General features: G+C 45.1%; 1 protein-coding gene across 1 annotated transcript in view; it reads left to right on the top strand.

Moving 5' to 3' along the window:
- Positions 1 to 24,385, top strand: part of LPGAT1 (lysophosphatidylglycerol acyltransferase 1) — a 552,601-nt gene extending 528,216 nt beyond the window's left edge. The window contains exon 8 of the mRNA XM_086927846.1: positions 17,524 to 24,385. Within this exon, the coding sequence (XP_086783972.1) occupies positions 17,524 to 17,675 (152 nt within the window). The 3' untranslated portion in view covers positions 17,676 to 24,385. The remainder of the gene's footprint in view (positions 1 to 17,523) is intronic.
- Positions 24,386 to 26,101: the final 1,716 nt, after the last annotated feature.

Raw genomic sequence — 26,101 nt, 5'->3', positions numbered from 1 at the left:
ATAGCTTTATTAAGTATGTTCAGATGTATCGTAGTCTTCGCTTACTGTGTGGTTTGCAATACACACCACAGCCTCTTCAGGTATTATTGCTTGCTACTCTGATTCAAGTATGTGAGTCTATGAAAGATTCAGTACTGGAGAACAAAAAAGTTACCTACCTATAAACTGTGGTTCTCCAGTTTTGACATCTTTCATAGATTCACATGTGACCCTCCGCCTCCTTATTGGGGCTCATCACTCTGAATATTTCTTCTATTCACTTTTATAACACTTGTGCTATCAATCTGAGATATGGCAGCCCTGGAGGGGAAGAGTGCTTCAAGGGCGGCGCTCTTATTAGTTTAACTTTGGATGTTCTAAAATGACATGAACTGGTTAGCAATGTTACTTGGTTTTGTATTGTTTTTAATGCTTTTTCTATGTAATACTTGCATTTATAACTGTGGAACTCCCACCATGACGGTAGGGCAGATTCCAGCATGTGGATCTATGAAAGATGCCAATAGTGGAGAACCACAGTGTAGTGGAGAACCACAGGTAGGTAACTTGCTTTTCTGACTTGTCAGGCTGGCTTTTTACATTCCTTTGTGATCCAGAACTACCTGATAACTCTCCCACACTCTCTTGTTTCTCTACTCATCTTCTGTGCTTTGCTAATCTTAACCTTGTATCTGTGCCTAAACATCCTTCCATTGTGCTAGCTGATAGGCCCAGCTCTTTTCCTTATACCTTCTCACTCTCTGATGGTGCTTTGAAGTTTTTGAGTTGTGAGTATATAATTTGGGTTTGGAGAGGTATGATCACAGGACTGAGCCAGTTACTTGCACAACTCTGTGTTTGCTAACATGGCTGTTGCCTGCCTGTTCGTAATGTCTGAATGGGATATTGTTTGGCTGTGTGTTCTATCTGAGCTGTGTTTGATATGAAATACGCGCGTCCAGCCTTCTCTGTTCTCGTGCACATCTAGTTACTCAGAGCGCGCATGCCGCTTCCTGCAATAAAAGAGATATTTCATAAAATGCAGTCAATTGATTATAGAGACGGGGTAGTTTGGAAACTTCTCTTTTGGAGCACAGACTGTGGCACTGCAGCAGGCCCTGGACATCAAGCAGTGAAGAAGAGGCAGATATCCGTAGCAAATGACAATGGTTTTTACATTTTTGTTTTTTTGTATACAGTGGAGTGAAGAAATGTGCATAGCTCTATTGCGATTCGTATGACCTTGCAGTGCTGGAGAAGCAAGAAATGGGAAATAGGTTATGAGGGAGGGGAGACCAGATTAATATGCTAGCTAACAACATCCTGGAAATAGCAATCAGTCATAGGGAATGGAAGATTATGTAAAGCATGTGAAATGTAAGCCGGAACAACACTTTTACTCTTATTATTGAGAAATCATTGAGTGTTTTTCCTTGAAAAATTAGGAGTGTGACTATATGGCTGGAATGGACCTGTTTCATTGTCTATTGCTTATAGCCTTGCAAAGCGTAAGCAGTATAGTTTAAAAAGACCACATCCCTGAACAGAGAGTCGCAGTACACATTTTATAAAGTAAAATTAAGGAAAACCACTGATAAATCTCTTGCTTACTCCCATAAAGAACAGAAAGCCTAACACGCGGAATATCACCAATATCACCAATGCACTCTTTTAACAGCAGTCCCTTTATAATGGATACATTAAAATATTTATTGTGCATTCCAAGCGCAGAGCGTGTCCGAAGACATTTGCAGCCTCAGTTTTTCTTTCTTTTTTGGATCCATTTCACAGAGGAAGAAAGCGAGGGTAAGAGCCGTTTTTAAAGTCCTGTTTTTGGCAACTTAACCGAGGAGCAAACCTAATGCCATTCAAAGTCTTTGCTGAAAAATGTTATTGTGGCCAGCTGCTTCTTTGAAACTGGAGAACTGGTGCTTACGTAATGCACTCCAATACCTTCAGGTCGGTTTCACGCTCCACCTGCAAAACAAGCGGTTGCGGGAGAGTGTCCTGCTTGCAACAGCAGGCAGAAGAAAGTCCTTTAAGAAAATAGTGCTCATAGACTATAAACAAAACAAACCGAGTAGCAACACATGTATAAGGGGCAGTCCTCATGGGGGGTTAACAACAGGAGAAAAGGAGGTACTAATGAGGGACTACTAAGCCTATTCACTGATCAATAGCCACTTTTTACAAAGGACAGTAACAGGAGTCAATTGAAAAGATGGGTGGAAAATGGGCGGAGCATAAAAGTCTCGAAGCGCTGCCCAGGTGAGACCTAAAAACAAATGCATTAGATGGGAAATGTTTGGAAATGTTAAGTTAGTAGCTGAGCTGACTCGTGTTTGTTAATGAGTGCTGGTGTGTGTTTCTTCTACACAAGAACAAAGCAAGCGGTACTGTTGCTTACCAGTATCCCTCCTTGGAGAACGTGAACCCCATCTCACACAGTGCGATTGAAACAAATACATTCAGTTATCAGAAATGAAGTTTTGAGCCATATTGTTGGGCTTGAAACTTTAAGTCTCGCAACGGATGTGTAACATGCATGTCAAGCCATAACTCTTGCAAGACTAAATTGTTAGCACTGGGATCCTGCAGAGTACTGTGCTACTCATCTGCAGTAGCACTTTGAAAGCTCATCTGGAGTAATAAATTCTTTATAAATATATGTGCCTTATCATATACTACACAGTTTCCAGTATGCTGGATTATTTGCGTATGCGAGTCGACAACAGGAATGCCACTGTTTTAGTGCTTCTCGATATGTCGGCCGCATTCGACACGGTGAACCATCTCATTCTATTGGAAAGACTTAAGAAGATAGGAGTGAAGGGTCGGGCACTGCAATGGCTTCAATCTTATCTAGTAGGACGGCAACAGGTGGTAACATTAGCACCGTTCTCATCTAGTAAATCACCAGTCATCCATGGGGTGCCGCAGGGATCTGCGATTAGTCCTATCCTTTTTAATGTCTATCTGCAGCCCTTGCTCCCCGTTATAAAGTCCTCCGGAGTCTGCCTAGTCAACTATACCGATGACACTCAATTGACTTTTTCTTTAGAAGGTGACCATGCACTTTCTGGACATGTTCCAGCAATGCATGCGGAGGACGACTGACTGGCTTAGAAGAAACTCTTTGGAATTTAATAGTGGAAAGACCGAGGTGGTATATTGCTCCTCTGGTAGGATGCCTAGACAATTTCCATCTGCATTCAGGCTTACTCCAGAGGAGGAACCGCTAATTCCGGCCAGTAAGGTACGTAACCTGGGGGCGCTGATCGATGACTATCTTCAGATGGAATCTCAGGCAAGCAAGACCGCCAGTCTATGCTTTGCCTTAATACGTATTCTACGCAAAATACTTCCTCTACTACCTAAAGAGTCACGCTCACTGGTGGTAAGAAGTACTGTGGGAAGCAGGCTAGACTATTGCAATTCCCTGTATCTAGGGGCCCCACTATACATCCTTCAGGGGTTGCAAAGAATCCAGTCTGCAACAGCTAAACTGGCCCTTGGTAGGCAACTGAGTTCCTCTACAACTCTGGCTCTGAGAGAGCTACACTGGTTGCCTATAAGGGAAATAGTTCACTTTAAGTCTCTCTGTCTGGTTTTTAGAGCTGTGCATGAGCTAGGTCCTGTTCTTCTGCAGGAAAGGTTTTCATGGTATCAACCCACAAGGCAGCTACGCTCCTCCAGTGCCGGTCTATTGACGGTCCCTAGATTTAAACGGTCTAGGTTAGGAGGAAGAGCATTTAGTGTGGCTGGTGCCCGTCTGTGGAATGAACTCCCCCAGAGCCTTAGACAGTTTGACTCCCTGCTAGAGTTCCGCAGGAACCTAAAAAGCTGGCTCTATCCCAAGGTCGAAGCCCTTGCTGCTTCTTCTTCTTTTTCTCTCTGTTGTGACCTGTTTCCACTCTGGTCATCTTCTATTAGTCTGAAGCGCCAGGATACCCGTGGGGTGGCAGTATGCGCTATACAAGCTTCAAAATCAATCAATCAATCAGTGGCATTGTCGAGGAATAAAAGACGGTGTTGTAGATTAGACTGCGCTGAGAACAACTCACATTTTGCAACACCTCATGCTCACACTCATAGTCTAAAATTCTCATTCACCTCACTCATCAACTAGGCCAAACTATTTCTTACCCTATGCCAGCACACACTCAGAAAGGGAACCCACAATCCTATTGAAAATTGGAGTGCTTTGCAGCTATAGCAGGGGTATAAAGCGCTATATAAATTCTGCAAGACAAGAGAACCAGAAAAAATATCTCATGTTCCTCCTCAATGGCCCCGTTGGAATGGGGGCATGGTTTCTTACATGATCCTGCTCGGATAGATGTGCAGATTCTTCAGTGGCCCTGTCGTGGTAAACAATGAGGTACAGGCCGCACGGCATTGGAAAAGTGGGGCAAGCAGCCTTGGCCTATGCCACCTGCCCCTTTACCACCTGCCCCTTTACCTAGTCCTGCACTATTGTTTTCGTAGGGAGAGAAAGCGGGGACGAGCTTCTAGGCAGCTGTACCGTTTGGAGCATGCTGCCCTGGCCTACGCTGCTTTTCCCAATACCTTGTTAGTCATAATCACAGTTTTCCTAGATAAGAATTACAGATGTTTGGAATTGCTGAATTTGTGCTGCTTACTTCAGACGCCTTGCATATGATATTCTAGTTGCTCTCTCTCAGTTAAGAAGCCAAATCCTGAATGAGTATAGATTTTCAGTAGTCCCTTTGCTGACCATGTTTTGTGTATTGTAGCATTCATGCCCTAAATTCGCCCAATTGTGCAGTGGGGGGACTATGTGTTTGGCGGAGAAGCATGATAATGGATTTCTCCCTCCTTCAGCCATCTAAACTACAGAATTTGGTAGATTGTGTGCTTGCATGATAAATCGTTGCATGCCTTCGGTGCACATATACTTACCTGTAGCGCAAAGAGAACATACTTTCCAAAACGCAGGAAAAAGTATTGGAGGGAACATTTGATGTGAGTGAGATAGTTTGGCTATTGTTATGAGGATGTCTCCTTAGTGGTTAAGCAATTCTTATGCCTACTGGATATAGTGAATGAATGTATGTATGTAGGATCATCTGTCTAGAATGTTTGGTTTTGTTGGTATGGTGATTCTCATGGTGGCAAGTGCAAGATATAGTTACTTGTTGGTCTGTTTTGTGTACTAACTGTTCTGTGTTGGATATGTCCGTTTGTCAAATGTGTTCACCAGCATTATGTTAATGATATATACGGTATGTTCTGTTGTGTTTCTATGTAACATTTGATGCCTAGTGACGGAAACACTGCAGTTCTGCTACTATGGTATATGCATCGTGCATATTTTAGATATTCTGTTTTATGTACATGTTTGGTGTTCCTGGGTGACGAGTGCTGTGGGGAAACCATCTGACACCAGATTGTAAGTAATGACCTTTCTTAGTTGCATGTGAGTTGTTATGCCTAAAGTGTTTTAATGGAAATTTGTATTATATCTTGGGTGCTAGAGCAATTGAGGGCATGTTATGTCAGAACAGAAGTAAAACAAGGAACTTGGTCAAGTTCCAGAAGGTAGAACCGTGAAACATTAAGTCAGTGACTGCTTTGGAAAAAAAAGAAGCTATTACTTCATAATCGTGAGACTTGGATTTATTTGAATATGCTTCATCTAGAAGATGAGGTAACTAAGACAGCGTTGAAGAATGTTATCTAGCTCTGTTGTTTCCTCATAATCTCATAATTTTAAAGATATATATATGTGTGTGTATGTGTTTATATATATATATATATATATATATCCAAACAAAGTTGTTCCACAACTCACGAAGCCACAGCTCGGCGTGGTAGTCCATACAACCAGGTAAGTAGCAGCCCAGCAATGTGCACACTTTCTGCCATACGCGTTTCGAGCTTGTAGCAGCTCTTGATCACTGGCGGCAAGGAGACAGGATACGGAAGTTAAGAACATGTGGTTTATTTAATAAAGAGTCCCGCCTCAGTGGGCGCAGTGGCATGCTGGTATTGGTAGTCTTAATCACGCCACCCCTACTCAATGTTCATTCACCAAGTGGCTCCGTACCTGGCTCCTAGGAAATGAAATCCCGGTTGGGCATGCGCTCACTGTCAGGCTAGCCTCAGTTCACCTTGCCTGTGTTGGCCGCGCCGTACCTCCAAGCCTCTTAGTATTCCACACAGAGGTCCCGCACAGGTCGCGGTGGGGCTTCGTAGCGGCTGGAACTGCCGCTAAACATCCAAACAAAGTTGTTCCACAACTCACAAAGCCACAGCTCGGCGTGGTAGTCCATACAACCAGGTAAGTAGCAGCCCAGCAATGTGCACACTTTCTGCCATACGCGTTTCGAGCTTGTAGCAGCTCTTGATCACTGGCGGCAAGGAGACAGGATACGGAAGTTAAGAACATGTGGTTTATTTAATAAAGAGTCCCGCCTCAGTGGGCGCAGTGGCATGCTGGTATTGGTAGTCTTAATCACGCCACCCCTACTCAATGTTCATTCACCAAGTGGCTCCGTACCTGGCTCCTAGGAAATGAAATCCCGGTTGGGCATGCGCTCACTGTCAGGCTAGCCTCAGTTCACCTTGCCTGTGTTGGCCGCGCCGTACCTCCAAGCCTCTTAGTATTCCACACAGAGGTCCCGCACAGGTCGCGGTGGGGCTTCGTAGCGGCTGGAACTGCCGCTAAACATCCAAACAAAGTTGTTCCACAACTCACGAAGCCACAGCTCGGCGTGGTAGTCCATACAACCAGGTAAGTAGCAGCCCAGCAATGTGCACACTTTCTGCCATACGCGTTTCGAGCTTGTAGCAGCTCTTGATCACTGGCGGCAAGGAGACAGGATACGGAAGTTAAGAACATGTGGTTTATTTAATAAAGAGCCCCGCCTCAGTGGGCGCAGTGGCATGCTGGTATTGGTAGTCTTAATCACGCCACCCCTACTCAATGTTCATTCACCAAGTGGCTCCGTACCTGGCTCCTAGGAAATGAAATCCCGGTTGGGCATGCGCTCACTGTCAGGCTAGCCTCAGTTCACCTTGCCTGTGTTGGCCGCGCCGTACCTCCAAGCCTCTTAGTATTCCACACAGGGATTTCATTTCCTAGGAGCCAGGTACGGAGCCACTTGGTGAATGAACATTGAGTAGGGGTGGCGTGATTAAGACTACCAATACCAGCATGCCACTGCGCCCACTGAGGCGGGACTCTTTATTAAATAAACCACATGTTCTTAACTTCCGTATCCTGTCTCCTTGCCGCCAGTGATCAAGAGCTGCTACAAGCTCGAAACGCGTATGGCAGAAAGTGTGCACATTGCTGGGCTGCTACTTACCTGGTTGTATGGACTACCACGCCGAGCTGTGGCTTCGTGAGTTGTGGAACAACTTTGTTTGGATGTTTAGCGGCAGTTCCAGCCGCTACGAAGCCCCACCGCGACCTGTGCGGGACCTCTGTGTGGAATACTAAGAGGCTTGGAGGTACGGCGCGGCCAACACAGGCAAGGTGAACTGAGGCTAGCCTGACAGTGAGCGCATGCCCAACCGGGATTTCATTTCCTAGGAGCCAGGTACGGAGCCACTTGGTGAATGAACATTGAGTAGGGGTGGCGTGATTAAGACTACCAATACCAGCATGCCACTGCGCCCACTGAGGCGGGGCTCTTTATTAAATAAACCACATGTTCTTAACTTCCGTATCCTGTCTCCTTGCCGCCAGTGATCAAGAGCTGCTACAAGCTCGAAACGCGTATGGCAGAAAGTGTGCACATTGCTGGGCTGCTACTTACCTGGTTGTATGGACTACCACGCCGAGCTGTGGCTTCGTGAGTTGTGGAACAACTTTGTTTGGATGTTTAGCGGCAGTTCCAGCCGCTACGAAGCCCCACCGCGACCTGTGCGGGACCTCTGTGTGGAATACTAAGAGGCTTGGAGGTACGGCGCGGCCAACACAGGCAAGGTGAACTGAGGCTAGCCTGACAGTGAGCGCATGCCCAACCGGGATTTCATTTCCTAGGAGCCAGGTACGGAGCCACTTGGTGAATGAACATTGAGTAGGGGTGGCGTGATTAAGACTACCAATACCAGCATGCCACTGCGCCCACTGAGGCGGGACTCTTTATTAAATAAACCACATGTTCTTAACTTCCGTATCCTGTCTCCTTGCCGCCAGTGATCAAGAGCTGCTACAAGCTCGAAACGCGTATGGCAGAAAGTGTGCACATTGCTGGGCTGCTACTTACCTGGTTGTATGGACTACCACGCCGAGCTGTGGCTTCGTGAGTTGTGGAACAACTTTGTTTGGATGTTTAGCGGCAGTTCCAGCCGCTACGAAGCCCCACCGCGACCTGTGCGGGACCTCTGTGTGGAATACTAAGAGGCTTGGAGGTACGGCGCGGCCAACACAGGCAAGGTGAACTGAGGCTAGCCTGACAGTGAGCGCATGCCCAACCGGGATTTCATTTCCTAGGAGCCAGGTACGGAGCCACTTGGTGAATGAACATTGAGTAGGGGTGGCGTGATTAAGACTACCAATACCAGCATGCCACTGCGCCCACTGAGGCGGGACTCTTTATTAAATAAACCACATGTTCTTAACTTCCGTATCCTGTCTCCTTGCCGCCAGTGATCAAGAGCTGCTACAAGCTCGAAACGCGTATGGCAGAAAGTGTGCACATTGCTGGGCTGCTACTTACCTGGTTGTATGGACTACCACGCCGAGCTGTGGCTTCGTGAGTTGTGGAACAACTTTGTTTGGATGTTTAGCGGCAGTTCCAGCCGCTACGAAGCCCCACCGCGACCTGTGCGGGACCTCTGTGTGGAATACTAAGAGGCTTGGAGGTACGGCGCGGCCAACACAGGCAAGGTGAACTGAGGCTAGCCTGACAGTGAGCGCATGCCCAACCGGGATTTCATTTCCTAGGAGCCAGGTACGGAGCCACTTGGTGAATGAACATTGAGTAGGGGTGGCGTGATTAAGACTACCAATACCAGCATGCCACTGCGCCCACTGAGGCGGGACTCTTTATTAAATAAACCACATGTTCTTAACTTCCGTATCCTGTCTCCTTGCCGCCAGTGATCAAGAGCTGCTACAAGCTCGAAACGCCTATGGCAGAAAGTGTGCACAATGCTGGGCTGCTACTTACCTGGTTGTATGGACTACCACGCCGAGCTGTGGCTTCGTGAGTTGTGGAACAACTTTGTTTGGATGTTTAGCGGCAGTTCCAGCCGCTACGAAGCCCCACCGCGACCTGTGCGGGACCTCTGTGTGGAATACTAAGAGGCTTGGAGGTACGGCGCGGCCAACACAGGCAAGGTGAACTGAGGCTAGCCTGACAGTGAGCGCATGCCCAACCGGGATTTCATTTCCTAGGAGCCAGGTACGGAGCCACTTGGTGAATGAACATTGAGTAGGGGTGGCGTGATTAAGACTACCAATACCAGCATGCCACTGCGCCCACTGAGGCGGGACTCTTTATTAAATAAACCACATGTTCTTAACTTCCGTATCCTGTCTCCTTGCCGCCAGTGATCAAGAGCTGCTACAAGCTCGAAACGCGTATGGCAGAAAGTGTGCACATTGCTGGGCTGCTACTTACCTGGTTGTATGGACTACCACGCCGAGCTGTGGCTTCGTGAGTTGTGGAACAATTTTGTTTGGATGTTTAGCGGCAGTTCCAGCCGCTACGAAGCCCCACCGCGACCTGTGCGGGACCTCTGTGTGGAATACTAAGAGGCTTGGAGGTACGGCGCGGCCAACACAGGCAAGGTGAACTGAGGCTAGCCTGACAGTGAGCGCATGCCCAACCGGGATTTCATTTCCTAGGAGCCAGGTACGGAGCCACTTGGTGAATGAACATTGAGTAGGGGTGGCGTGATTAAGACTACCAATACCAGCATGCCACTGCGCCCACTGAGGCGGGACTCTTTATTAAATAAACCACATGTTCTTAACTTCCGTATCCTGTCTCCTTGCCGCCAGTGATCAAGAGCTGCTACAAGCTCGAAACGCGTATGGCAGAAAGTGTGCACATTGCTGGGCTGCTACTTACCTGGTTGTATGGACTACCACGCCGAGCTGTGGCTTCGTGAGTTGTGGAACAACTTTGTTTGGATGTTTAGCGGCAGTTCCAGCCGCTACGAAGCCCCACCGCGACCTGTGCGGGACCTCTGTGTGGAATACTAAGAGGCTTGGAGGTACGGCGCGGCCAACACAGGCAAGGTGAACTGAGGCTAGCCTGACAGTGAGCGCATGCCCAACCGGGATTTCATTTCCTAGGAGCCAGGTACGGAGCCACTTGGTGAATGAACATTGAGTAGGGGTGGCGTGATTAAGACTACCAATACCAGCATGCCACTGCGCCCACTGAGGCGGGACTCTTTATTAAATAAACCACATGTTCTTAACTTCCGTATCCTGTCTCCTTGCCGCCAGTGATCAAGAGCTGCTACAAGCTCGAAACGCGTATGGCAGAAAGTGTGCACATTGCTGGGCTGCTACTTACCTGGTTGTATGGACTACCACGCCGAGCTGTGGCTTCGTGAGTTGTGGAACAACTTTGTTTGGATGTTTAGCGGCAGTTCCAGCCGCTACGAAGCCCCACCGCGACCTGTGCGGGACCTCTGTGTGGAATACTAAGAGGCTTGGAGGTACGGCGCGGCCAACACAGGCAAGGTGAACTGAGGCTAGCCTGACAGTGAGCGCATGCCCAACCGGGATTTCATTTCCTAGGAGCCAGGTACGGAGCCACTTGGTGAATGAACATTGAGTAGGGGTGGCGTGATTAAGACTACCAATACCAGCATGCCACTGCGCCCACTGAGGCGGGGCTCTTTATTAAATAAACCACATGTTCTTAACTTCCGTATCCTGTCTCCTTGCCGCCAGTGATCAAGAGCTGCTACAAGCTCGAAACGCGTATGGCAGAAAGTGTGCACATTGCTGGGCTGCTACTTACCTGGTTGTATGGACTACCACGCCGAGCTGTGGCTTCGTGAGTTGTGGAACAACTTTGTTTGGATGTTTAGCGGCAGTTCCAGCCGCTACGAAGCCCCACCGCGACCTGTGCGGGACCTCTGTGTGGAATACTAAGAGGCTTGGAGGTACGGCGCGGCCAACACAGGCAAGGTGAACTGAGGCTAGCCTGACAGTGAGCGCATGCCCAACCGGGATTTCATTTCCTAGGAGCCAGGTACGGAGCCACTTGGTGAATGAACATTGAGTAGGGGTGGCGTGATTAAGACTACCAATACCAGCATGCCACTGCGCCCACTGAGGCGGGACTCTTTATTAAATAAACCACATGTTCTTAACTTCCGTATCCTGTCTCCTTGCCGCCAGTGATCAAGAGCTGCTACAAGCTCGAAACGCGTATGGCAGAAAGTGTGCACATTGCTGGGCTGCTACTTACCTGGTTGTATGGACTACCACGCCGAGCTGTGGCTTCGTGAGTTGTGGAACAACTTTGTTTGGATGTTTAGCGGCAGTTCCAGCCACTACGAAGCCCCACCGCGACCTGTGCGGGACCTCTGTGTGGAACACTAAGAGGCTTGGAGGTACGGCGCGGCCAACACAGGCAAGGTGAACTGAGGCTAGCCTGACAGTGAGCGCATGCCCAACCGGGATTTCATTTCCTAGGAGCCAGGTACGGAGCCACTTGGTGAATGAACATTGAGTAGGGGTGGCGTGATTAAGACTACCAATACCAGCATGCCACTGCGCCCACTGAGGCGGGACTCTTTATTAAATAAACCACATGTTCTTAACTTCCGTATCCTGTCTCCTTGCCGCCAGTGATCAAGAGCTGCTACAAGCTCGAAACGAGTATGGCAGAAAGTGTGCACATTGCTGGGCTGTTACTTACCTGGTTGTATGGACTACCACGCCGAGCTGTGGCTTCGTGAGTTGTGGAACAACTTTGTTTGGATGTTTAGCGGCAGTTCCAGCCGCTACGAAGCCCCACCGCGACCTGTGCGGGACCTCTGTGTGGAATACTAAGAGGCTTGGAGGTACGGCGCGGCCAACACAGGCAAGGTGAACTGAGGCTAGCCTGACAGTGAGCGCATGCCCAACCGGGATTTCATTTCCTAGGAGCCAGGTACGGAGCCACTTGGTGAATGAACATTGAGTAGGGGTGGCGTGATTAAGACTACCAATACCAGCATGCCACTGCGCCCACTGAGGCGGGACTCTTTATTAAATAAACCACATGTTCTTAACTTCCGTATCCTGTCTCCTTGCCGCCAGTGATCAAGACCTGCTACAAGCTCGAAACGCGTATGGCAGAAAGTGTGCACATTGCTGGGCTGCTACTTACCTGGTTGTATGGACTACCACGCCGAGCTGTGGCTTCGTGAGTTGTGGAACAACTTTGTTTGGATGTTTAGCGGCAGTTCCAGCCGCTACGAAGCCCCACCGCGACCTGTGCGGGACCTCTGTGTGGAATACTAAGAGGCTTGGAGGTACGGCGCGGCCAACACAGGCAAGGTGAACTGAGGCTAGCCTGACAGTGAGCGCATGCCCAACCGGGATTTCATTTCCTAGGAGCCAGGTACGGAGCCACTTGGTGAATGAACATTGAGTAGGGGTGGCGTGATTAAGACTACCAATACCAGCATGCCACTGCGCCCACTGAGGCGGGACTCTTTATTAAATAAACCACATGTTCTTAACTTCCGTATCCTGTCTCCTTGCCGCCAGTGATCAAGAGCTGCTACAAGCTCGAAACGCGTATGGCAGAAAGTGTGCACATTGCTGGGCTGCTACTTACCTGGTTGTATGGACTACCACGCCGAGCTGTGGCTTCGTGAGTTGTGGAACAATTTTGTTTGGATGTTTAGCGGCAGTTCCAGCCGCTACGAAGCCCCACCGCGACCTGTGCGGGACCTCTGTGTGGAATACTAAGAGGCTTGGAGGTACGGCGCGGCCAACACAGGCAAGGTGAACTGAGGCTAGCCTGACAGTGAGCGCATGCCCAACCGGGATTTCATTTCCTAGGAGCCAGGTACGGAGCCACTTGGTGAATGAACATTGAGTAGGGGTGGCGTGATTAAGACTACCAATACCAGCATGCCACTGCGCCCACTGAGGCAGGACTCTTTATTAAATAAACCACATGTTCTTAACTTCCGTATCCTGTCTCCTTGCCGCCAGTGATCAAGAGCTGCTACAAGCTCGAAACGCGTATGGCAGAAAGTGTGCACATTGCTGGGCTGCTACTTACCTGGTTGTATGGACTACCACGCCGAGCTGTGGCTTCGTGAGTTGTGGAACAACTTTGTTTGGATGTTTAGCGGCAGTTCCAGCCGCTACGAAGCCCCACCGCGACCTGTGCGGGACCTCTGTGTGGAATACTAAGAGGCTTGGAGGTACGGCGCGGCCAACACAGGCAAGGTGAACTGAGGCTAGCCTGACAGTGAGCGCATGCCCAACCGGGATTTCATTTCCTAGGAGCCAGGTACGGAGCCACTTGGTGAATGAACATTGAGTAGGGGTGGCGTGATTAAGACTACCAATACCAGCATGCCACTGCGCCCACTGAGGCGGGACTCTTTATTAAATAAACCACATGTTCTTAACTTCCGTATCCTGTCTCCTTGCCGCCAGTGATCAAGAGCTGCTACAAGCTCGAAACGCGTATGGCAGAAAGTGTGCACATTGCTGGGCTGCTACTTACCTGGTTGTATGGACTACCACGCCGAGCTGTGGCTTCGTGAGTTGTGGAACAACTTTGTTTGGATGTTTAGCGGCAGTTCCAGCCGCTACGAAGCCCCACCGCGACCTGTGCGGGACCTCTGTGTGGAATACTAAGAGGCTTGGAGGTACGGCGCGGCCAACACAGGCAAGGTGAACTGAGGCTAGCCTGACAGTGAGCGCATGCCCAACCGGGATTTCATTTCCTAGGAGCCAGGTACGGAGCCACTTGGTGAATGAACATTGAGTAGGGGTGGCGTGATTAAGACTACCAATACCAGCATGCCACTGCGCCCACTGAGGCGGGGCTCTTTATTAAATAAACCACATGTTCTTAACTTCCGTATCCTGTCTCCTTGCCGCCAGTGATCAAGAGCTGCTACAAGCTCGAAACGCGTATGGCAGAAAGTGTGCACATTGCTGGGCTGCTACTTACCTGGTTGTATGGACTACCACGCCGAGCTGTGGCTTCGTGAGTTGTGGAACAACTTTGTTTGGATGTTTAGCGGCAGTTCCAGCCGCTACGAAGCCCCACCGCGACCTGTGCGGGACCTCTGTGTGGAATACTAAGAGGCTTGGAGGTACGGCGCGGCCAACACAGGCAAGGTGAACTGAGGCTAGCCTGACAGTGAGCGCATGCCCAACCGGGATTTCATTTCCTAGGAGCCAGGTACGGAGCCACTTGGTGAATGAACATTGAGTAGGGGTGGCGTGATTAAGACTACCAATACCAGCATGCCACTGCGCCCACTGAGGCGGGACTCTTTATTAAATAAACCACATGTTCTTAACTTCCGTATCCTGTCTCCTTGCCACCAGTGATCAAGAGCTGCTACAAGCTCGAAACGCGTATGGCAGAAAGTGTGCACATTGCTGGGCTGCTACTTACCTGGTTGTATGGACTACCACGCCGAGCTGTGGCTTCGTGAGTTGTGGAACAACTTTGTTTGGATGTTTAGCGGCAGTTCCAGCCACTACGAAGCCCCACCGCGACCTGTGCGGGACCTCTGTGTGGAATACTAAGAGGCTTGGAGGTACGGCGCGGCCAACACAGGCAAGGTGAACTGAGGCTAGCCTGACAGTGAGCGCATGCCCAACCGGGATTTCATTTCCTAGGAGCCAGGTACGGAGCCACTTGGTGAATGAACATTGAGTAGGGGTGGCGTGATTAAGACTACCAATACCAGCATGCCACTGCGCCCACTGAGGCGGGACTCTTTATTAAATAAACCACATGTTCTTAACTTCCGTATCCTGTCTCCTTGCCGCCAGTGATCAAGAGCTGCTACAAGCTCGAAACGAGTATGGCAGAAAGTGTGCACATTGCTGGGCTGTTACTTACCTGGTTGTATGGACTACCACGCCGAGCTGTGGCTTCGTGAGTTGTGGAACAACTTTGTTTGGATGTTTAGCGGCAGTTCCAGCCGCTACGAAGCCCCACCGCGACCTGTGCGGGACCTCTGTGTGGAATACTAAGAGGCTTGGAGGTACGGCGCGGCCAACACAGGCAAGGTGAACTGAGGCTAGCCTGACAGTGAGCGCATGCCCAACCGGGATTTCATTTCCTAGGAGCCAGGTACGGAGCCACTTGGTGAATGAACATTGAGTAGGGGTGGCGTGATTAAGACTACCAATACCAGCATGCCACTGCGCCCACTGAGGCGGGACTCTTTATTAAATAAACCACATGTTCTTAACTTCCGTATCCTGTCTCCTTGCCGCCAGTGATCAAGACCTGCTACAAGCTCGAAACGCGTATGGCAGAAAGTGTGCACATTGCTGGGCTGCTACTTACCTGGTTGTATGGACTACCACGCCGAGCTGTGGCTTCGTGAGTTGTGGAACAACTTTGTTTGGATGTTTAGCGGCAGTTCCAGCCGCTACGAAGCCCCACCGCGACCTGTGCGGGACCTCTGTGTGGAATACTAAGAGGCTTGGAGGTACGGCGCGGCCAACACAGGCAAGGTGAACTGAGGCTAGCCTGACAGTGAGCGCATGCCCAACCGGGATTTCATTTCCTAGGAGCCAGGTACGGAGCCACTTGGTGAATGAACATTGAGTAGGGGTGGCGTGATTAAGACTACCAATACCAGCATGCCACTGCGCCCACTGAGGCGGGACTCTTTATTAAATAAACCACATGTTCTTAACTTCCGTATCCTGTCTCCTTGCCGCCAGTGATCAAGACCTGCTACAAGCTCGAAACGCGTATGGCAGAAAGTGTGCACATTGCTGGGCTGCTACTTACCTGGTTGTATGGACTACCACGCCGAGCTGTGGCTTCGTGAGTTGTGGAACAACTTTGTTTGGATGTTTAGCGGCAGTTCCAGCCGCTACGAAGCCCCACCGCGACCTGTGCGGGACCTCTGTGTGGAATACTAAGAGGCTTGGAGGTATGGCGCGGCCAACACAGGCAAGGTGAACTGAGGCTAGCCTGACAGTGAGCGCATGCCCAACCGGGATTTCATTTCCTAGGAGCCAGGTACGGAGCCACTTGGTGAATGAACATTGAGTAGGGGTGGCGTGATTAAGACTACCAATACCAGCATGCCACTGCGCCCACTGAGGCGGGACTCTTTATTAAATAAACCACATGTTCTTAACTTCCGTATCCTGTCTCCTTGCCGCCAGTGATCAAGAGCTGCTACAAGCTCGAAACTCGTATGGCAGAAAGTGTGCACATTGCTGGGCTGCTACTTACCTGGTTGTATGGACTACCACGCCGAGCTGTGGCTTCGTGAGTTGTGGAACAACTTTGTTTGGATATATATATATATATATATATATATATATATATATATATATATATATATATATATATATATATATATATATATATATATATGGTACTGTTCGTTCTCTTTGGGAAATTCCAGATTGGCAATGAAGACAATAAATTGTAAGTCATGGGCAGGCTGTAAGTTCACAAGAGGTCTTTTGCAACTAAACAGCGTGCACAGTCTGGTAGGCAAGACCTAAAGAGGTGACAAACTTGAAGTCATCACCCCATTAATTACCACTCACTCAGGATCCTGCATACGTCCTAAGCATTAGAAATCGAATTTAGCATGATATTTGAAAATATCCATTAGCTATTGAAAGTGCATGCTGCTTTTCTTTTTTCAGTGCTAATTAAAGAAGAAAAAAACAAGACAAGTTATTATCATATTAATGTAATGATGTTAATAACCATGCCTAATCCTGTGATCTCAGCTGTGTATCTTTTTGCAGCAATGGCTCAAGGAGTCATTTCAAACGCAGCTCTTGGGGGCGGGGACAAATTGTAACTGAAAGACAGTATTCATATCAGGTGATTATGATGACTTAGGCACAGAAAGTTGGAGGGAACTAAAAGAGAAAATACTAGTGTTGAAGGAAATGTCACTTTTACGCAGGATATTTTAGTGGGGCATTATCTCACCAGGTTACTACTCCCACGATCCTTCTAAATGTCTTTCTTTATCCATCGCTTTTCAGTGAAAGTGCTTACATTTATATACATATTTAAGTGCTTCTGATTTGCGCGTGGTGATTTAAGTCGCATCGTATTGCTGCTGAAACTGGGATGTGCATGCAATAAATATACATTCAGATCATGAATTATACTGTGTCTAAAGAAACAATGTACTTCATCCTGTAGAGGACATATTGTTTAGTTAGTACACGGTAGATAATAGTTTTTTGCCGTTTTTCAAAAGTTGTCATTTGTGTCATAATTACTCAGTAAATTATACTTTTAGAGAAACTTGATATCATTGAAATAATGAGTGTCCGTGGTTATGTAATTTTATAATTCTTGTATGGTATTTCTCAACAATAATTATTAATTGTACTCTTCTCCCTTCTTCCAGGTGCTTTTCCTCCCCCACCAGGCCAAACAAGAGTGATTTCCAAGGAGATGACACTCAGCAATTCCTGGCTATGTTTTGTACAGTCTTTTGCGTTCTTGTCTGGCTACATGTGGTACTGCATCCTTCAGTATTGTTATCAGTGCCTGTTTTAGAACCAAAATGGGACCTGAGGACTTAGTCAAGTATCGAGAAAGATGCTTACAGGAATGGATCATGTGTGAATGGGACTATTGAAAAGGAAAGCAAAATAAGACACATACCTTTTTTTACCCCTCATTGGGAAGATTTTAAAATCAACTTGAAGTGGAGTATCACAGTGACATGCTAATGTATTTCTAGGTATGTTATGCATTTCAAAATGCATAAATCATCTCCAGGTTTCTCTCCCTTCGCTCAACTCGAGGAAACTTCGCTTTTCAACGAAGTGAGATCCAGCTATCCCGGAGAAAATAATCTAGGAAATAAGAAACACAGACCTGCAAATACCATTAATCGATTGCTCAGAAAACTGTTTAAATTTGTGCTCTGGTTCATACTGCAACAGTGTGCTTGAGTGTCTACATTATTTCCATAATCACAGATTCTGGGGAACCTTTGAGGAAGAGCATGAAATGATCTTGGTTACATCATCTTACTACTTCAACAGTTGGTGGGAGACCCAAGACTTGGAATACGAGACCATTGAAGAAAAACCAAAACTGTTCAAAAACACATTGCAACACCAGTGTTTTACAATTTTACATTGATTCATCCTTGCCATTCTCCTACCGTAAAGAACCTGGTTTACAGGGAATAGGCCATTCCCTCTTGTGAGGGAATCAACCAATGTAATTCAGTCCCGTTCCTTATTCCCGTTCATGTTTTGGGCCTAGATAGTGATGTTTTGTCCTTTGCAAATTGCACTTTTTATGATGCAGTCATAGGTGTTTGAAGATTCATGGGACTCTGAAGAAAATGACGCTGCCTTGAAGATGTACTTAAAAGCTGATGCTTTTTAGTCCCAGGAAATATTTGATAACCGGAACCTCGCTCCTCCAGGGGTTTCTTAGCCTATCTAGAATATTCCTATTCATTTCAGTGTAGCGCTAAACAAGGTGATTCAAGGGCCGTGAATCAACTGGGTAAAAGAGATGGGGTCGAAGCACTCCAATGCCAAACATCCAAGTACGTTTGCTGACAATAGGCACATCTTATTTAGTTCAGTTTAAGTAGAAATCTATTCACTTATAGAAGACTTTAGGGCGCATTCTGGCTCATGATAGAACAGTACTTCACTTACCTGTGTAAATAGCAATGAGTTCATGACCATTTCAAATATCTGTGTTGTTGGACGATGCGTGAGTATCCCAAGAACCAGCCCTTTGCTCAGTAAGATGTCCAATCACCTGTGAAATCCGTTAATAATCTTTTGGGCAGAGCATTTAAATATCCTCTACAGCCGTGCCAGTGATGCCTGTACCATTAGAGGGTCATTCACCATGTTGTTTTGATTTATTCTTGGCAATTTGAATAAAGTTGCTCAACAGAAGATTGAAAAACTCAACTGAATATGAAGTGGTACTCGTTAGTACTTTTTCATATAAAATCATGCTTTTATTTTCAGTTACTGCGTGGTGGTAGAGTAATCGCAATTGTTTACTTTGAAGATAGAAAATTCATGAAAACATGACGAGATAGGTTACAATGGAGGAATCTGCTAAAGAAATATCTGGGAAACAGAGGTTTTTTTTCTATCTCCTAAGTGTATGTGGGTGAATAAAGCCCAACACCATTTAAAATCTTGGCAAACAATAGGATGGGAAGTTATACATGCCAATTTATTTGTGTTTGTGTGCACACATATAGTCCTAGATACATGCGCTCGCACACACACATTCGCTCACCCTTATTGATGTGATCAGTTATTGATGTTATTGAAATAACAGATCAGCTGAGATACCTCAATGCCATGATGTGTGTACAAGTAAAATACACAAGTGTTAACACTTTTTTCAGCATTCATTGTGCGCGTTAGATGCTTACTGTGTGTTTTAACCTTGAAAATTATAGAATGCACTTTTGAGTAAGTCACTCATACACACATACGAAGACTTTAGAACGAACAGGCACTTCCCACTTTCCTTTAACTGCAGGATCCATGTGAATGGCAAGTACACCAGTTTTCAAATTGTTTTTTCCACTTTATGCACTACCATAGTAAAGTGCCAACTGCAGTTTGCTCATTTGCAATGAGTCGAATTTCTAACATTTGTCCTGTAACTTAAAAAAAACAATGACCTGTTAAAATCAAGCTGTTTCCGTGTGTAGACCTCCCCTGGTGTGTGCCCATTCCTAAATTGTTTCTTTCTGAAGCAAGTGTGTGTGTGTGTGGTTTACATGGTGTAAGAGGGAACAAAGGCAGAAAGAACATGATATAAAATGCTACTGCAGACAAAGTGCAGCAATTAGCAGGAGACTAACTGACTCCACGCAAATGATAAAAGAAAACTTTAAGCACTGTAGTTTTCAATGGTAGGCCATACGTTTCTTTTTTTTCCATATTTTTTTGAATAATACATTCGAATAATTTCTAATGAAGTGACAGCAATTCACAATAAGGTGAAAGTACATTTTTAACGTTGCTGCCTTCTATATATATTTTATACACTATCTATTAATGTGTTTTCCTGATTTCAAGCACTGCTTTTTACCTAATATTGAGGAAATTGCCTATTTGATGGATGAGGTTTTTTTTTTACTTTCAGAAATATACAGTGCCCAGTAGTTATGGCTCCAGGTTACCACAAACATTTTATCTTTAGCGTTGTAACATTTGAGAATAAACATCCCTAGCGTCATGGGCTACGTACATACAATAAAATGGCAGATCAAGACATTTTAAATTTAGTATCGTGGGAGACATTCCTGAGACGCTCGAGCACCAGCATATTTCTGACACACCCTACTCATTTCCATGTCAACCTCCTGTCTATTATAAGCCTGTTCTTGTTTTGGAGTCCTCCATTAGCGGCAGGCTAAATATTGAACTGTCCATTCAAAGAGGACATTCGTGCAAACAACCCGTAGGTTTCTAATCAGGGCAGACTGTAGCACTCACTGCTAATCTTGACAGTGCATTTAGTTTAACTTGTAGCTGACGAAAAGTTAAGGTGTATTTTTGTGGTTTACATGACATGAAGGATCAAAGCAGACAAACTAAGCTAACCCCAAATATCTGTATTTCGACGTTTTCGCTGGGTTTTGTAATCTTGTTTGGGTGTAACAGCTCCATTTCTGATGTGAACCTGTGTAATATCTATATTCAAAAGTCTGCAAGTTACTGTTGCTTGTTCATGTTGGCAGTGTTTCAAATCAGTAGATATTGTCTTTTCTGTTCAATGCATTTTAGATGTCGCACATTTGAATGAGGCACACTGTCACTAAAAGTCCACTTTTTTTTTTTTTTGCATAACAAAAACCTAACACATTTGAGCGAATGTCACCCATACTGAAAGTACGTTGAGATTTTTGTGCACTATTTTGTCTTTTTTTGTTTTAACACTTTCCTAAGAAATAAAAGAATTGAATCTTCTTTTAGAAAGATTGCAAAACACATTTATGTATATGCAAAAATTATTTCTTAAGTCATTCATTATGCCAGCATCTCATGTCCTTTAAAAGTGTAGCGAAGGGATGGTCTTTTGTTGTTAAACAGTAGTCTGAAAATGTTGTCAGGGAGTGGAAGAGGTTTGTACAGAATGCAGCGTTGGCATGAAATGTGATCGTATTGGGACCAAAGCGAACTGAATTCATACACTTTTGATCACGCCGTGGCCTGTTGCAAGAAAACCTGTTATTTGATACATTTCTGCTGTGGACTTGATTTGTCTGGAACCAGGTTGGACCATATTCCAGTATGTCACGTGATGTACAGCTAGTTGTGGTCTGGGAAAAGCACTGGGTGTATTATGAAAGAAGCAATGTGGTGTCTTGCAGAGTTGTTTGTTAATTTTTACCTTTAATATTTAATACTTCTTTCAAGTACAAAATGTAAAAAAAACAATCCTGTTCCAGAGAATGCAGTCATATATATTGAACAGCTTTTTTGGGTGTGGAGCAGTAACACCTGTCTGCAGATGTTGGAGCATCCTTCACTTGTACAAAGTCCATGCCTTTTTGAACATATAATCCATAATACATTTAACAGCTGTTGTGATAAAGTGAATGTATTCATTATTTTCAAATTCGTATTACCACAAAACTCTTTATTTGATACATCCGTCTTCAATTGTGTAGCTGCCATGTTTGATGTTGGGCAGTTTGAAAGTTTTTTATGTACCTCTGCATGAGACAAGTGAGCATAAATGTTGTGAGTGTGATTGAATTTGTATTGGACTGGATATCTTTTTATTTGCTTTGTCAAATACGTAGCAACATTTTTCCACTGCTGTGTAGCAAAGGCATTATTGCTTGTGTAGACATCACACGTTGACCTCACTTTCTCTCACTTTAATTTGCTTTTCAAGTTAAAGAAGAAAGACTTCAGGTTGATGTTACCTGACTCGACTGTTTGCAAAAATGTGTTTTAGATCAAGAAAGCTTTCAACATTTCATATTGACTTCAAACTAGGGTCTAGAAATTTCACAGCAAGTTCATAGTTTTTCATTAAATGTCTTGTTATTGGCATTGCTGTTTAATTTCACCTTGGGCATTGTTTGTTTTTAATGACATTGGAGGTCTGCAAGGTAAGCCTGTCAATGCTCGTTAGGCTTGCATCAGTCATTAATGCTCACTTTCTGACGAAAGTCATGTCATCACTCTCCTGCCCCTCTAAGTTCACAATAAAAGTATTTTGGTTCTGTTCTTCAAATGTTCAGGTTAATGCTCTGTGCGATGCAATGCAGATTCATTTCACTTTGATAAACGTTGTCTTTCTCGTGTTTTTCATGTGAACTGCGCATTTTTTTAAAAAAAAAATTTGAGCAGACCATACATTTTCCTACATGTTTGCAGATATCTATAATGGTGTCTTAACTGTGGTATGTGTCTATCTGGACATTAATAAAAAAAAATCTTAATCATCTTGTAATGAGAATAGAGCTTGCATTACATGCTTGCATTCGGAATTAGTATGATTGAGGCAGGTTAGACACCCCACCTTGTTACCGGGGCTATGTGTCGCTCACTTTTGCGTCTCATGCCAATTTGCATAGCTCAGTTTACATACAATAAAACAATTATGTCATAATCATTGTCCTAAAAGAATATCAAAGGGTTACCATGGCATGATAAGCTGTTAAGTTGAGTGAGGGATGTGAAAATGTCAACAGAAATTCAGATGGAAATTAATAATAAATAAGCAGGCATAGGTATGATTTAAATTGCGCTGAGATGTTTTCATTGCACCTCCATAAAAGGAAATCTGTAGTTTATTCTAATCACACACCTGTCTCCAGAAATAAATTGCAACACAACTATCCATGGTTTCATATTTTAATTTGTTGACTGAGTGGTGGTAAAGTGTTACACATTGAAATCATCACTGTGGGATTCCATCAGGAAGCCCTGAACTCAACGAGGAACAAAGTAAAGTGAAATAAAGAAAATTACTAACACAAACTGAACATATCCAGTGGTAATGCCAGTAAAGTGGTCCCAGTTTAGAGTAAAAATTACTCCAGTGTCTTGTGATGTTTCTACCATCATAGTTTCGGGTGTTATAATGTCTATTCTTTTTAGAAAATTGATTGAAATAATATTGGTCTTCTTGTCCACATGTAATGAGGATATTTATTTTTGCTGTATGGAATATTTAGACTTTATGAAACAGTTACTTGTTTATCTCCTCCTCCTCTTGCAGGCTTTGCAAGTTGATTATCTACTTCTACACAAAACGTTGATTCTATTATAAAAGAAACACTTAACATGATTGTCATAATACAAGAAGAAGGGTGATAAAGTAGCACTTTTCTTTTAGGCATTATGTATACCTCCCCAGAATACCCTGATTATTAAAGCTGAAAAGTTAACCTGTTATTTCTCAACACACCAGATGTGGTGTTGTTTGTTAATCTTTGCCTCTGTATAAATTAGACAATGCAGATCATTTCTCTTGTAACACTTGTGGAAGATGACATTCAGAGCATTTAAATGGCATTTTCTGTGCCTGAGGATGCTTTTGAGCCTGAACCCTTAACGTCTCTAAGGAGGTAATCGGTTGTAATTGACCTCTGTTTAAAAGATTAACGTGACCTCTTGTAGAGATTATTTTGCCAACATTTTTTTTGTTTACATTTTAGTTTCACCTCCTGTTGCCTAATCAGTTTATATAATATGTGGTTTGCTATTTGGTGTGCTTTCATTGTATCTTTAGTTTTGGATCATATCCTTCACATTTGCACTTTAAAAGTGTCTATTTTTTTAGAATGCAAATTTACCAAGCTGAAAAGTAAACGAAAATTGTAATTTGTTTGATCATAATAGGACATCTGCCAGAATAGATAACATAGTCACTGAATGGTACTGTGGCACATTGTGATGTCTACCTCTTTATTTTACACCATCCTTTGTTGGACTTTATTTTTGTTGTAATGGATGAAAATGGCATCAACATAAAATGATAAAATGTTATTATTATCTACAGCAGTGAGCTATCCTTTCCTTGACCAGTCCTATTTTCATGTGTTGAAAAAGCCATTGTTTTCAATACTTGCTTCATATGAACCGTTCTTTTTAAAATGTTTATCCCTGTGAACATTTTTTATTTTTAAAATAAAAAAATACTTTTGACTATGAGAACGTTAGCTGTGTGAGCAGGTGTGACCATATCATAACATGCTGATCTGATATAAATCAATAAATTTTTACCTCTCAGGACTCGGATAATATTGTTTGGTGCTTTGTTGTTTTCTAATGAGCCAAGAGATGTCAAACACTTCAAATACAACTGAACCACAACATATCAGAGTGACGTAAATAAACATGTGAAGTATTTGAAGCCGTGAAATAGAATGAAACTTTGAGATAAAAGGAAGTAAATTACAGCATGAGCTAGGCGATTCTTTGTTTGCTAGTTCAGCCTCTAAGTATTCCTCACTATCAGTTGACCTACAACCCTCTTTAAAGAGAATATGAACTGGTCCCATGACTCTCCAGCACGAACTGGTATGTCGCAGTTGTTGTATTCATATCCTTCTTTTCCATCTCCATATCTGGTCTCAGCTATGACCCAGAGAGTGAAAAGTCTTATTTTTATCCAGAAAAATGAAGCAGTGTGTATTAAATCGGACAGAAAATTGTGTTGCAGATCAAATTCCAATTCAATTTAGTTTTATTTTGTCTCAAACGGCCATAACAGCACATAAAAACATTTTCCAATACTAAACATTAATAGTTAAAAACATAAATGACGTTAAAATACAGTTACTTGGTGTTCTAGGATTATAAACCATCCAATTTTACCTAATTAAAAAAACTATTGGTTAGTGGGCACACTATAGTGAAGGATGTAAGAAGTTAATAATAGTTTTAGGATCCAAGACTAAGCGTAGAAAGCACAATACAGCAAAGTACTTCATCAGTTGGGTGGGTTTCCAGGTAGCATGGAGAGCTTTGCCTTGGCTTTTTACATGGCCAGTAGATTTCTTGTTAGTGCAAAAATGAGTGGCTTACTAAGATCAGTTCTTGGTGTTCGAGGCATGTGGGCTGCTGAATTAATATCTGTGCATAGATCGCCGCCTAGTGTTGGGTCCGGATGATCGCACATTGTTGTCCTGGAAGAGTCTTCGAAGTATCACGATAGGTGGCTCCTCCCCTGGACTACAGTGGCCATGGGCATCGACTCCATCCTCAGATTGTTTTTTTCCGCCATTGGGTTCGGATGCATATTGGTTCACTCAAGTCAGAATCGATAAAAAAGTTTCTTTTGGCCAAAAGGCCTTTAGTTTTTTCGTCTGTATTGTCTTGCGATCGGTGCCCAGTTCTGTTCCAGCTCAGTTCCCGAGCCGGATATCCAGAAGAGCCGTGTGCTTTTCGACGCTGAAGGCCCGGTCGACGCCAGATGCCTTATCGGCGACCCATCATGGAACGGAACCGGTTCAAGAGATGTCCCGTGTGCAACTCGAAATATCCCCACATCGACGTCCACCCGGTGTGCAACAAGTGCCTGTCGCCAGATCATGATGAAGCCAGCTGTATGGCTTGTTCCTGTTTTCGATCCAAGAAGACACTTCTGCATCGGCGCGCTGCGCGCAAGGATGCCCAGCAGACGGCACCTGAACCGGTGGACATCTTCGATGCCGGGGATGATGGAGCAGAGCGGGAGGTTCGAGAAAACCTGTTGGATCCCGCATCGGAGGTCGACTCCAGCTACGACACTGATGTTGAGATGCTCGATGCGGAAGACGGCGTCGACGAGGTAGGAGATGATGATGGGGCCTTTGGGGCCATGGAAGATAGCTCGAGCGAGGAGCTAGGGCCACAAACTTGTACTGGGGCCAAAACACTTCATAAGGCTCAGGTCTAGGGATCGCCACAGGGCCTTACCCAAGATCTTCCAATAAGTTCTACGGCCCCGCCTTCGGGCTCGGCTTCGAACAT

Source organism: Lissotriton vulgaris, chromosome 6 (assembly GCF_964263255.1).
Source record: "Lissotriton vulgaris chromosome 6, aLisVul1.2, whole genome shotgun sequence".
In the NCBI taxonomy this organism is placed as follows: Eukaryota; Metazoa; Chordata; class Amphibia; order Caudata; family Salamandridae; genus Lissotriton; species Lissotriton vulgaris.
Note: the sequence above shows the minus strand (reverse complement) of the source record. Positions and strands in the feature narration are given on the sequence as shown.